At 39.3% G+C, this 13,442-nt stretch overlaps 2 protein-coding genes and 1 long non-coding RNA gene across 4 annotated transcripts in view; 1 reads left to right on the top strand and 2 right to left on the bottom strand.

Moving 5' to 3' along the window:
- The window catches only part of LOC117953260 (serine/threonine-protein kinase Nek5), a 38,257-nt gene extending 37,716 nt beyond the window's left edge, over positions 1-541 (bottom strand). The window contains exon 1 of the mRNA XM_034886098.1: positions 410-541. The gene's annotated coding sequence lies outside the window, so the exon portion shown is untranslated. The remainder of the gene's footprint in view (positions 1-409) is intronic.
- A 2,019-nt stretch (positions 542-2,560) lies between these two features.
- Positions 2,561-13,442, bottom strand: part of itm2bb (integral membrane protein 2Bb) — a 15,144-nt gene continuing 4,262 nt past the window's right edge. Inside the window, exons 2-7 of one of the 2 annotated variants that reach the window (XM_034885209.1) lie at positions 8,904-9,071; positions 8,560-8,628; positions 5,333-5,482; positions 4,327-4,437; positions 3,588-3,738; positions 2,561-3,361 (exon numbers count right to left, since the gene is read on the bottom strand). In XM_034885209.1, coding sequence (XP_034741100.1) covers positions 3,273-3,361; positions 3,588-3,738; positions 4,327-4,437; positions 5,333-5,482; positions 8,560-8,628; positions 8,904-9,071 — 738 coding nt within the window. In that variant the 3' untranslated portion in view covers positions 2,561-3,272. The remainder of the gene's footprint in view (positions 3,362-3,587; positions 3,739-4,326; positions 4,438-5,332; positions 5,483-8,559; positions 8,629-8,903; positions 9,072-13,442) is intronic. The other variant, XM_034885210.1, reaches the window with a different exon arrangement.
- The window catches only part of LOC117952721, a 20,129-nt gene continuing 17,602 nt past the window's right edge, over positions 10,916-13,442 (top strand). The window contains exon 1 of the long non-coding RNA XR_004658489.1: positions 10,916-10,949. This is a non-coding gene — a long non-coding RNA (uncharacterized LOC117952721). The remainder of the gene's footprint in view (positions 10,950-13,442) is intronic.

Below are 13,442 nucleotides of genomic sequence, written 5' to 3'. Positions count from 1 at the left end.
AAAATAAAATACATTTTAATTAAATATTCATTAAGTATTTTTTTAAAGCTGAGCCGCATCAGAGGGATCAAAGAGCCGAATGCGGCTCCGGAGCCGCAGGTTGCCGACCCCTGCACTAGGCTATCAAAAAGGCGAAACCATGGCCTGCCCTACCCTGCCTCTGATTGGCTCACTCTGCTGTTCTCACCCTGACCTAAACCAATCTCCTTCCTCATGCCTTTGATTGGCGTAAATATACAGTCTATGGCTAATGTAGAGACAAGCCTAGTCCCCGACGGAAGAATCCGGTTGCCATGCAGACATATACACGGATGATTAGCCAATGTTAGCATGCTAACATGAAAACACTTTCTTTAATAAAAAAGCTGCTTTTGTGTGTTTTTACAGATAGATAATGATCTACACTTACCTTTTACAGAGTTGACATGTTCTGAGAAGTCACATAGGTTAGTGAAAGATCGAGCGTCTGCAACGAGTTTTCAACGGTGAGACGTTAAAGTGACTGCATACAGTCAAAAGAAACCTGTTGGTCAAAAATACGACAAATGCGAGATGAAAACGCAAAGTATGTTGGGAGTTGGAGTCGTAGCAGAATTCTTTTCAGTTTCCCATAAAAACTTAAAAAGATTCAATTAATGTACAACTTTCTGATGATTTATTGAACGTGTTCTAACAATAATGCCAAATATTTATCGTTTCCAGCTTCTCATTTGCAAGAAATGTTCACTTTATATCATTTTTAAACAGAAAATATTTGGGATTTTGGACTGAGATAGATCGATGGAGAGATAGCTAGACAGAGAAAGCGTTAGATAGAGAAAGATGGATAGAGATCTATCCATCTATGTCCAGGGAGAAAGAGATAGATAGAGAGAAAGATAGATAGATACTTTATTCATCCCGAAGGAAATTTTAGGCATCCAGTAGCAAGACAACCATGACACAACACACACACACAGAATAAAAATACAAATAAAAATCATTCACAGAAATGTAATGACCATAAGGTGCTAAGGTAATGTGTGCAATGGTAATAGTGCATTAGACTATTATTAAATATGAACATAACATATAAACTGACTGAATAAGAATAACCCCACTTCAGAATATAACGAGTCGAGGGTGTGTTGGTGTGTGTTACTTACTTCTAGAGTAGATATAAGAACACACTGAACAACCTTCTCTCTGGTCCTCAAAGGTGACTAACCACCTGGCTTTTTCCCATGATTCCCCTGGTCGAGGACCCTCTGATTAGAGCTTTAATTAAGGACACATTTCCACTGTGATCAAATGACGGGCAGGCTGAGCGCCGCTGTGACAGCTGATCTGCAGTCAGTGGTCTTAAGTCACGGCTGTAGACACGAAGATCAGCCGCATCATGACACAGCAGTTTTTTTTATTTTTTATTCAGAACAGAAGTAAAAAATCTAACAGTGAAAAAACTTCATGTTTTGACAATTCAAGTCACACCTCTTAAACATAATATTTTCAGTTTAACAATATTGCTAATTATCCACAAACGGAAAATAAGACGTCAGTGAATGATGACCATAGGAAATAAAATAAAAATAAACTACATCATAGAATATCAAAGCAGAAAATGAAAGCGAAACAGAGAGTGTAAGTGTAAGGGGCTGGAAAAAAGTTACATTCAGGCATAATTCAATTCAATTCAATTTTATTTATAGTATCAATTCATAACAAGTGTTATCTCAAGACACTATACAGATAGACCACACTCCAGAATTTACAAGGACCCAACAGTTCTAGTAGTCTCCTCCAGAGCAAGCAACAGTGCGACAGTGGCGAGGAAAAACTTCCTTTTAGGCAGAAACCTCGGTCAGACCCAGGCTCTTGGTAGGCGGTGTCTGACGACCGGTTGGGGTTAGAATGAAGAGTGGAAATAACAAAAAGTGTACACATAAGTGTACATAGTCTGCGGCTTGGGTGCCTTTTTATACATTTGTTGAGCATATGTTTATTTTGTAGTTCATTCCACACTGAAAGTTTTAGCAAACTGACATTAGTATTTAAACAAATGATATTAATTATAATAATAAATAATTAATATAAACAAAAATACTAATTAAATATTTTGTTGTGTCTCTCTTTCTCTCTGTGTGCATGTGTAGTTGGGTGGCTGTGGCTCAGTGGTAGAGCGGTTGCCTGCCAATTGGAAGGTTGGTGGTTCGATCCCCGCCCCTGCAGTCATTGTCGAAGTGTCCTTGGGCAAGACACTGAACCCCGAGTTGCCCCTGGTGCTGCGCATCAGAGTGTGAATGTTTATCTGATGAGCAGTTGGCACCTTGTACGGCAGCCCTGGCCACAGTGTGTGAATGGTTCCTGTAGATGTAAAAGCGCTTTGAGCAGTTGTTAAGACTGGAAAAGCGCTATATAAATACAGCACAATAAGTTGTGTCTGTGTCTCTCTCTCTCTCGGTGTGTGTGTCTGTGTTTTTGTCTCTTGCTCTCTCGGTGTGTGTGTTTATTGAGGTAATAAATCAAGAGAGAAGTAGGCTCAGCTGAACAAAATAAAACCACCCAACAGCACTGTTGATTTGTTGTTTGGATTTTGTTTATTGTGTTGGTCTGTTCAAATCCTATAAGAGATTATATACACAAATAAGTACAAGAAGAGTTATCCAAAAACAAAATTACACATTCAATAAAAGCCAGATAACCCTTGAGAAAAATACTTTAACATAAGTGTGCGTATAACACTGCTGTGCAGTTCATTTTCCTATTTCTGTAGTTACTTTTAAAGCTTAGCGAGCAGCATGTGTCCACACTCTTATTTTAAGATAATTTTCCAGTTAAGAAAGAACAGGTGCAGTGTATTAATAGCTACAGCAGAACAAAATACAAAAGTCTCCCTGGACTGATCTGCTTCAACAACCAGGAGGAGTGGTACAAAAGTCTCTGGAAAATGTAGGCTTTGACTGAAGGAAGGGACAACTATGTCCACATTTTGTCTATTAAATTACGTGTTCATGCTATAATTGCAGTTTTGATTTGAGTAAAATAATTTAATATCTTATAGCTGACTTAACTAGTTATATCATGAAAAGTCCCCGTGTACAGAAAAGTGAAAAAAATACACAAATCCTTTTTTTCCCCCATCACAATCAATTAATATTTACCAGCTTAACAGCTTCACATTTCACTCCTTTAACTCACTCAAACTACCTGACGTAAAGGACAGAAATAGAGACAGGTGAGGATTATGAACACAGATCTCACTTTAAGAGCAGTTGCGAGGCGGCAAGGCCTCTTTAAGGCTCACAGATCGTAGTTTCCACCACAAACTTGTTCTCGAAGTGACGAATCTTGTGGCAGTTCGGAGCTTCACGCTTCTGCATACCTGCAAAACACACACACACTAGGAGTTAGGCTATTGGCTGTTGAACAGGAGACGTCTCTTAAGTCCAAAAATCCGCTGGTTTGAGTCGATATGAGACGGGCTGGTTCAGACGGCTGAGACTTTACACTATGATGTTCTTGTCTCGTCAAGTCGCAAATCCTTGGTCTACACTTGACTTAAAGGGTTAATAAACAGAAAAAAGGCCTGAAAGACGCCCGGTTCCTACCCAGAATCCGATCTCTGCGCTGCAGCTTGAAGGTGTCTTTGCCGCGGCAGAGGTTGTAGATGAAGTAGCCGAGCTGGTCGACGTGCTCCAGGCGCTCCGTCACAATCATCTCCTCATGGAGCAGGTAGGACTGGGGCAGGTAGGTGCCGGCCTGGCAGAGGGACAACAAATAACACAAATGAATACAGTTACAACTTTCCAAAAAAGGAAATAAGATTATTTCCCAAAACTATTCCTTCATCAAAGCAAATCAATTTTAAACTTTTTTTTACTTTGTTTATTTACTTATTTTCACAACAGAACAAAGAAATACAGAAACACTCAGAACAGAGTTCCCACCCCAAGAAGTAAATTGATTAAATTTAAAAAAAAATAATAATAATAAAAAAGTAATTTTAGTCTAAAATATTACAAAAGTACAGTACACACAGAGTAAAAACTTTGTTTATGTTTAAAGCCTTTTTTCAAGACTTTTTTGTCACCTTCTTCTCTATATATATATATATATATATATATATATATATATATATATATATATATATATATATATATATATATATATATATATATATATATATATATTTCTAATGCTATAAAATTGAAAAAAAATTAAATTTTGACATTGAATGAAAGATCATGTATTTTACTTGTGAAGAGCGTTGTAGGGAACCATCCAAGTTTTTATTTTTTTGACGATCTGACTGAAAGAAAAGAAAGTTAAAGCGAAGTCGCTGGTTACCTTGACGTTGACAAGCAGCTCCAAGAAGTCCTTGGGAGGCATGACGATGGAGGTGTTGAGCGGGATGACGTAGCACTTGTTCAGACTCAGATCCAGGTAGGCGGTCAACCTCTGAGACACAAGACACACATTTACAGACCCCAACATATATTTCATAAGCTGTAATTCTAATTTTTCTGAAAAGCCTTTCTTTCCCTTAGGTTTTTATTAGAGCACAGGTGTCAAACCCAAGACCCACGGGCCAAATACGAACCCTCGCAGATTTTGATCCGGCCCGCATATCAAAGCAATGGAATATGCGGGATATTTATGCGATTTTGTGCGATGAAATTGCAAAAACTGTCTGTCTTGTCACGTAATTACGTCACTTTATAATGTTCTCATGGCAACAGGGAGGAAATGGCTGCTCTTATGTGAAGTGAACAACATTTTTAAACTTTTTGCTAAGATATTTCTGACTTTGTGCCCTACTGAAATTATGCAAGCCCCGCATTATTTTGCGCGGAAATCAGCAATTTATTCTGGGAAAGTGCGACGTGTTTGAAAAATGCCCCCCACCCCGCATAAATATACAGACTTTGGCTGATTATGCATTGAATTATGTGATCGCGTTTTTCTGGAGGGATTGAACTTAAAAATCCCCAAATTGGTCGAGTTGGAAAAGACGAAAAAAGGGTTACAGGAAGACCTGAAAAAAAATACCTAAAATGTTGAAAAAAGCAACAAAACTCCTGAAAAAAAGCAAAAAAATATTGGAATAAAGCAACAAAATGTTGATAAAAAGCAACAAAATGTTGATAAAAAGCAACAAAATGTTGAAAAAAAGGCAACAAACCTGTTGAAATAAAACAACAAAAGTGTTGAAAAAGGCAAAAAAATGCTGAAAAAGGCAACAAAAATGTTGGAATATGCAACAAAACTGTTGAAATATAGCAACTAAAACTAAACCCCATTATATTAGAGTAGATTGTGGGTAACTCCCCTTGTAGCTGTATCCCTTTCTCACCCGTTGGAAGTCATGGACGATGTCAGCTGGGTCTCCGTCTCCGAACTCGGGCACAGGGACGGTAATGAGCTCCACCTGCTCCTCCTCAAGCACGCGGATCCGCTCCTCCAGCAGACGCAGGTGGAACTGGTTTGGCAGATCCACCTCCACCTAAAAAAACAGTTCAGTCAGTTAACCAACGGTTATTTGGTCAATCATTGCCTTTGTTCGCTCGGTGAAAGAGACAGGGGTGTCTGAACCAAGGTTATTTTATGATAGGTTTGATTTTCAAATTTCATTATAGTTTCATTTTCAGTTGGTTTGGCATTGTTCACTCAATGAAGAAGTCAAAGACAGATCAAATTGATCAAACTCCTAGCACAGGCAATACAACTTTTAACACCTCATTACAGGGTGTTAGTTAAAGGTCCTATGACATGGTGCTCTTCGGATGCTTTTATATAAGCTTTAGTGGTCCCGTAATACTGTATCTGAAGTCTCTTTTATTTGGGCCTTAGTGGTCCCGTAATACTGTATCTGAAGTCTCTTTTATATAAGTGCTAGTGGTCCCGTAATACTGCATCTGAAGTCTCTTTTATATAGGCCTTAGTGGTCCCGTAATACTGTATCTGAAGTCTCTTTTATATAGGCCTTAGTGGTCCCGTAATACTGTATCTGAAGTCTCTTTTATATAAGCCTTAGTGGTACCGTAATACTGCATCTGAAGTCTCTTTTATATAGACCTTAGTGGTCAACTAATACTGCATCTGAAGTCTCTTTTATATAAGCCTTAGTGGTCCCGTAATACTGTATCTGAAGTCTCTTTTATATAGGCCTTAGTGGTCCCGTAATACTGTATCTGAAGTCTCTTTTATATAGGCCTTAGTGGTCCCGTAATACTCTATCTGAAGTCTCTTTTATATAGGCCTTAGTGGTCCCGTAATACTGTATCTGAAGTCTCTTTTATATAGACCTTAGTGGTCAACTAATACAGTATCTGAAGTCTCTTTTATATAGACCTTAGTGGTCCCCTATTAGTGTTATTTTTTTTAAATAAAGGGGGGGGGGGTCTTATGTCTTCAAGGTCCTTTAAGACTCTTGCACAATAGGTTTATCTACATCTTTATCATTACTAGTTAAACAGTTATACATTTTGTATTCCCAAGTTTTAAAAATATATATATATATATATATATATATGAAATATTTGTTAATAACTAATAATAATTTATACTGTTTATTGATTCCCAGTGGGGAAATGACAATTTACACTCTGTTAGTAACTACTACACACACGCCTGAAATACACACACATGCTCAGGCCCTAATCATGCACAAACGGAAAGATGTCAGAATGGGGGGGCTGCCAGCTAGACCCTGAGCGGTTGTGGGGGTTTAGTGCCTTGCTCAAGGGCACCTGGCAGTTCCCATGAGGTGAACTGGCATCTCTCCAGCTACCAATCCACACATTATTTCATGTATATTCTGTGCTGTGTGACTGATATTTTGCTACTTTAACACTGTAATTTCCAATTTTTTATCAAATATCTATCTATCTCACAAGGATGCACATGAATAAAAATGTACACCCTACATAGTGAGGCCCTTTAAACCCAACAATCACACAAACAATTTAAGGGACAAAATCAAGTCTTCCCATCCTCTATTATTCAAATCACTCAAAATCCTTCATTCCAAAAGTCCACAAAACACATAAATCCAACAAAGAAATTCCACTTTGGGTTTGACCACAGAGAAACAATGAACAAGTTCAGTTTGTGATGCTCTCTCTCTCTCTCACAGAGTGTGTGTTCGTTCACTTCCTCTTTCTCTTTCTCTCTCTCTGTGTGTGTGTGTGTGTGTGTTTGTTCTCTTCCTTCAACAATAACAACCTTTGAGACAGCGAGCTACACGCTGAAAATGTCAAGTTTGAAAGACATGTGGACCGTGCCACAAGGCAGGTCTGCTCGGTTCTTAAGGGAATTATTGTGAAGTAGGGCTGTAATCAACCAAAGAAAATCTTGGTTGACTGAAATCGTGAAAATTTCTACTAAAAAGCGCCAGGTCATTTGCAGTATATTAAATCGTTTTTGACCTAATTATTTTGCACTGAAATGCCACTCGTCTGTTGGCGCTGTATATGAACAAGTTCTTAAAACCTCAGCCCTCCACAACAGCAATGGGCCTCATATCCTGAGCAATAAAGTCGACAATTCCTTCTGTGATATTATTTTTGCGTTTGGATGGTAGAGGCTTAACATCCAGCGGGGTCTGGGGGGGTCTGGGGAACGCTACCGTCGTTGCGGGAGGGTGCGCCTGTAGTTATAAAACTATTATTAGACTATGAAATATGCTAATTCTGATGTGTTCATATAGCCTGCTCAAAACAGACAGGGCAACCTAACGCAGAAAAGTTAGCTTACCGTTTTTAGGTGATATGCCATATTTGTAGTCGAGATGCGATATGCAAACGGTTGCTTACAAACTTTGCATTCAACTTTTTTCCGTTATCTATTTTTGTAAAATGCTGCCACACTGCCGATGTCTTCGACATGGTACAGGAGGACTGACTGTAAATTAAACACTCACAATTAAAGAAATATTCAGCAAACCACTAAAACAAGGCTTTCTATTTCTTTCTTCAATCTGTCCCCAGTGGGTTGGGCTAATCCAAAAGAAGTGAAAACAAAGGGGGTGTTCTGAAGACAGACTGTTACTTGTGCAACAGGGATGCTCTGAAACACCCCCATTAGCAATTAGTGCTTTCCACCCATAAACCGTAACGGTCCATAAACCAATAAATCGACTAGTCGACTGGGAGGTTACAGCCCTATTGTAAGGAATAACAAAGAATACATTGAGGAGGTCTCCTCTCTAACTGGGATGTTTTGGGACTGATTCCTGTGGACAAAGTCCACACAGGGATACTCTGGTGAGAGATGGTGACGTGTAACCATGTATCAGATTATTTAAATAGCTCATGTTATATTTGTGTCAACAGGTAACTTTGTGTAATATTAGATGTGAGGAATGTGATTTACAGAAATGCAACCAACCCAGAGTGTTTTAACTCTTCTATCCCAGAATGCATCTTTACTTTTAGTTTTTTTGTTTTTGCCTATTTGAAACATTAAAATACATCCTACGGGAGCTCAGCGCCACCAAAGAAGATGACTGGTTTAAAGAAAATGTATATAAATCTGGAGTGTTGGCTGGAGTGGGGACACCTAGGTTGAACAGTTTCTCACCTCTTCTTCGTCCAGGACCATGAAGTCTTCCTCACGGTAGTTCACCCCACACACAAAATACCGGCCCTCCTGCAGCAAGGAGAAGAGGGAAACCAAACACATAACATGAGGGGGAGGGGGGTAGCAACAAAAACCTTACAAAATCCACAAAAAGCATCTATTATGTTGTAAAAAGCAACAAAAAAGCAGAAAAAAGCATCTCATATGTTGTACAAAGCAAAAACAAATGTTGCAAAAAGCGTTATTAAATAATAAACCAAAATGTTACCCAACCCTAATCACTTCTAGTCTGCCTTTAAACTCCTTTACTTATCCTTTTGATTTTCAGTCGCAGTTTAATTTACCTCTTGGTCCCACCCTTGTTGCCGGTGGTAGCTCACCTCCACGATGTAGAAGCGGTACAGGTACGCTCCACCAACCACCACCCCAGACAGCATGAGGGCCAGACCCAGACACATGCACCAGCACCAAGCCCGGGACTGGTGGCGCACCGACACAGCCGCCTCCGCATCCTTCCGGAGAGAAGAGAGGAAGACAGGTGTGAGACAGGAAGGAGAGACAACTTCAGATACAGTATTAGTTGACCACTTAGGTCTATATAAAAGAGACTTCAAATATCAATCAATCAATCAATCAAAACCTTTATTTGTCCCCAAGGGGCGATTCATTTGCTGCAGTAGCAAGAAATTGACACACAGTACATGACAACAAAGACAACAACATCATTTAAAATACAGTATATACCTAAATACAGTATTAGGGAACCACTAAGGTCTCTATAAAAGAGACTACAGATACAGTATTAGGGGACCACTAAGGTCTATATAAAAGAGACTTCAGATACAGTATTAGGGGACCACTAAGGTCTATATAAAAGAGACTACAGATACAGTATTAGGGGACCACTAAGGCCTACAGTGGGATAGGCCTTAGTATTTGATGTAGATAATTGGTTGGGATTGGGGCTGTGTCTTAAAGAAAGACTAACTGGCTTGTAGGACCCAGAATACTTGCTGTTTGGTAGGGGGTCAAATACTTGTTTTTCCTCATCAGATGGTTATCAATTTTAATAAATTCATATGAAGTGATTTTCTGGAATTTTCTTTGGGATTCTGTCTTTCACTGTTAGAATGTACATATGATTAAAAATATAGATCTTTGTAAGTGGGCAAACCTGCTAAATCAGCAAGAGGTCAAATACTTATTTCCCCCACTGTATATAAAAGAGACTTCAGATACAGTATTAGGGGACCACTAAGGTCTATATAAAAGAGACTTCAGATACAGTATTAGTGGACCACTAAGGTCTATATAAAAGAGACTTCATATACAGTATTAGGGGACCACTAAGGCCTATATAAAAGAGACTTCAGATACAGTATTAGGGGACCACTAAGGCTTATATAAAAGAGACTACATATACAGTATTAGTGGACCACTAAGGTCTATATAAAAGAGACTTCATATACAGTATTAGGGGACCACTAAGGCCTATATAAAAGCATCCAAAAAGAACCATGTCATGGGACCTATAACAAAAATAATAATTATTAAGAATATACTGTATGTCTGCAGAAAGACCATCATCCTTCCCTATATTACCGCACATTCGCCTCTTCCTCTCAAATGTGTGGATGGATATATGTGGATGTGTGTAATATTTAAATATCAGCAATGCTGGACTTAAAATACTTGGATTTAAAAAAAAGGATGACTGTTGAGTGCTGGTTAAAAAAAGGTTGGTAACATATCAGATGGTAGATTCAATTTATAAAAAGACTTCTGTGAATCTTTACGCTTTTTTCCCCTTCTGTGTCAGGAAAGCTTTGTGGAAATGTGACCAGTATCAGTGCGTGACTGGGTTTATATGTGTGTGTGTGTGCAAGAATGTGTGTGTGCGTATACTGTGTGTGTGACTGTATGTGCGTGTATGATTGTGTGACCGTGTGTGTGATTGTGTGTGTGAGCGTGTAAAAAAGGAGGATTGTGGGTAAATATTCAGTATATGGCTTATCATCATCAGACAAAGGTGGAGTCAGCTGATTTATGACATCATGTTGCCGTAAAAGCGAGTTAGACAGGAAACCGCACACAATGAAAATATCTCGTCATCGGCTAGATATCATGAAACTAACTTATGCAGCTAAACTTTAGACTCATCTACAGCTTGAAAGAACACACACATAGTCACACAGTCACACAAACACACAGAGAAAATGCAACCTGTGTGTGTGTGTGTGTGTATGTATGTATGTTTGTTTGTGTGTGTGTTTCTGTGTTTGTGTTTTGACTGTATGTTTGTATGTGTGTGTCTCTGTGTGTGTTGTGACTGTATGTCTGTGTCTGTATGTTTGTGTGTGTGTGTGTCTGTGTGTGTGTGTGTGTGTGTGGTTGCAATGCTACAGAGCCACGTGTGTCGCCGCGACGTGTAGTTACGTTTAGTCGTTTAGAGGTAGGCCTAAAGTCTTCGACCAACCGAGGGAAATGGATGAGAGTGTAGCCACGTTGGGGAAATCACCAGACGCCTCCTGATACCATATCATCACGATACTTACCCCACGTTATGAAATTATTGCAATTTTAAACATATTGCAATATTCTGAGATATTACAATTTATGACCTTTTTTCCAACTTCTAATTTTTCCCCAATTTCAAATGACGTTCCCAAAAGGAAACTTTGTCAACATCTGTTTCATATAAAAAGAAACATATCTCTGTTTGTTCATCTCACTTCAATGTTATTGCCGCAAAATGGGATAAATTGATATATATATATATATATATATACACACATATACACACTACCGTTCAAAAGTTTGGGGTCACCCAAACAATTTTGTGTTTTCCTGAAAAGTCACACTTATTCACTACCATATGTTGTGAAATGAATAGAAAATAGAGTCAAAACATTGACAAGGTTAGAAATAATGATTTGTATTTTAAATAACATACAAGAGAAGACATCAGACTTTGCTTTCGTCAAAGAATCCTCCATTTGCAACAATTACAGCATTCCAGACCTTTGGCATTCTAGCTGTTAATTTGTTGAGGTAATCTGGAGAAATTGCACCTTACGCTTCCAGAAGCAGCTCCCACAAGTTGGATTGGTTGGATGGGCACTTCTTGCGTACCATACGGTCAAGCTGCTCCCACAATAGCTCAATAATCAAGCTCTAAATAGTTCTTGCACAATTTGGAGGTGTGTTTAGAGTCATTGTCCTGTTGTAGGATGAAATTGGCTCCAATCAAGCGCTGTCCACTGGGTATGGCATGGTGTTGCAAAATGGAGTGATAGCCTTCCTTATTCAGAATCCCTTTTACCCTGTACAAATCTCCCACCTTACCAGCACCAAAGCAACCCCAGACCATCATATTACCTCCACCATGCTTAACAGATGGCGTCAGGCATTCTTCCAGCATCTTTTCATTTGTTCTCTGTCTCACAAACGTTCTTCTTTGTGATCCAAACACGTCAAACTTGGATTCATCTGTCCACAAGACTTTTTTCCAGTCTTCCTCTGTCCAATGTCTGTGTTCTTTTGCCCATCTTAATCTTTTTCTTTTATTGGCCAGTCTCAGATATGGCTTTTGACTTCCCACAATCAAATTTGCGTGATCGAACGATAATTTTTTTTAAAGCATCATTTCATAGAACGCTCTAGGTTTTTTGCAAAGCCAATCTTCCGTTCCATAACCCCTGTCTGCTCATGAGCCAGTCAGAGTAGTTCCCTGCACCCCGTGCAGCTTAGTTCCTAGATGGAGACAGTCACAGAGGACAGAGTAAAGGGAAGAAAACTCAACAGATAGCAGACGATTAAACGTCGGTCTTTAAGTTTACCAGTTTACCAGTAAACGCAACATGTTGTCCCTTCGGTTGTTTTTCAGACAACAGCAGTGACCAGTGCTAGTTGGTGCTAGTAGCGTCTGTTAGCTGTTAGCTCCTCTAGGACGCACCGGTGCTAATGTCCTCGCATCCGCTGCAATGCTGTTTATATGGATATGGTTTAATTTTTGCGTTACATGACCCATTTTGTCTGCAAAGCCATGCCTGTGTTGGATCTCTCCTCTACTCCCTCTCCTCTTACTCTCCACGCAGCCCGGCCACACAGCGGCCGCCGGTCCACACTTCTGACATTTTTTCTACAGTTTTAGTTGTTATTAACAAAGCTGTATATTGTTAAGTATGAGGGGCAAACCTGTATTTGTACCAGCGTTTCCGTGGGTCACTCTGCTATAGCAGCCCCCACGGCGAAGAACACAGAAGAAGTTATTGAATGCGACTAACTTCAGTTGGAAGAGTAATAGCGTGTGAGATGGAGCTGCTGAACCTGGGCCAGAGATGGCCGGAATATCATACTTCATAAAAAAGCAGCGCAGTGACTATACAGACATTTCATACACACAACGTGTGTATCCGCCATTTGACCCGTGCTGGACCCGTTCATAATGAGTCAGCCGTCTCTCTGTGAGTAGCGTCCATCACACTCCCTCTTGCAGTTATAAATAGCCTATGTGACGATAAAATTAGTTTTGGTTAAAATCAACAAATAAATCGCGAGAATATTCGCAATCAAAATTTTGAGCAAAATAATCGTGATTATCATTTTGGCCATGATTGTGCAGCCCTAGTTAGACCTAAACTGCATTTTGTTGTTGTACCTGTGTAATGACAATAAAGTTGAATCTAATCTAATCTAATTATGATGGTTAAAGTTAGGGTAAGGGTTAAGGTTAGGCATTTAGTTATGATGGTTAAGGTAAGGGGCTAGGGAATGCATTATGTCAACGATGGGTCTCCACAAAGATAGGGAGACTTTCTCTCTCTCTGTGTGTGTGTGTGTGTGTGTGTGTGTGTGTGTGTGTGTGTGTGTGTGTGTGTGTG

Source organism: Etheostoma cragini, chromosome 11 (assembly GCF_013103735.1).
Source record: "Etheostoma cragini isolate CJK2018 chromosome 11, CSU_Ecrag_1.0, whole genome shotgun sequence".
NCBI lineage: Eukaryota > Metazoa > Chordata > Actinopteri > Perciformes > Percidae > Etheostoma > Etheostoma cragini.
The sequence above is the reverse complement of the archived record's forward strand: the minus strand, read 5'-3'. Positions and strand labels throughout refer to the sequence as shown.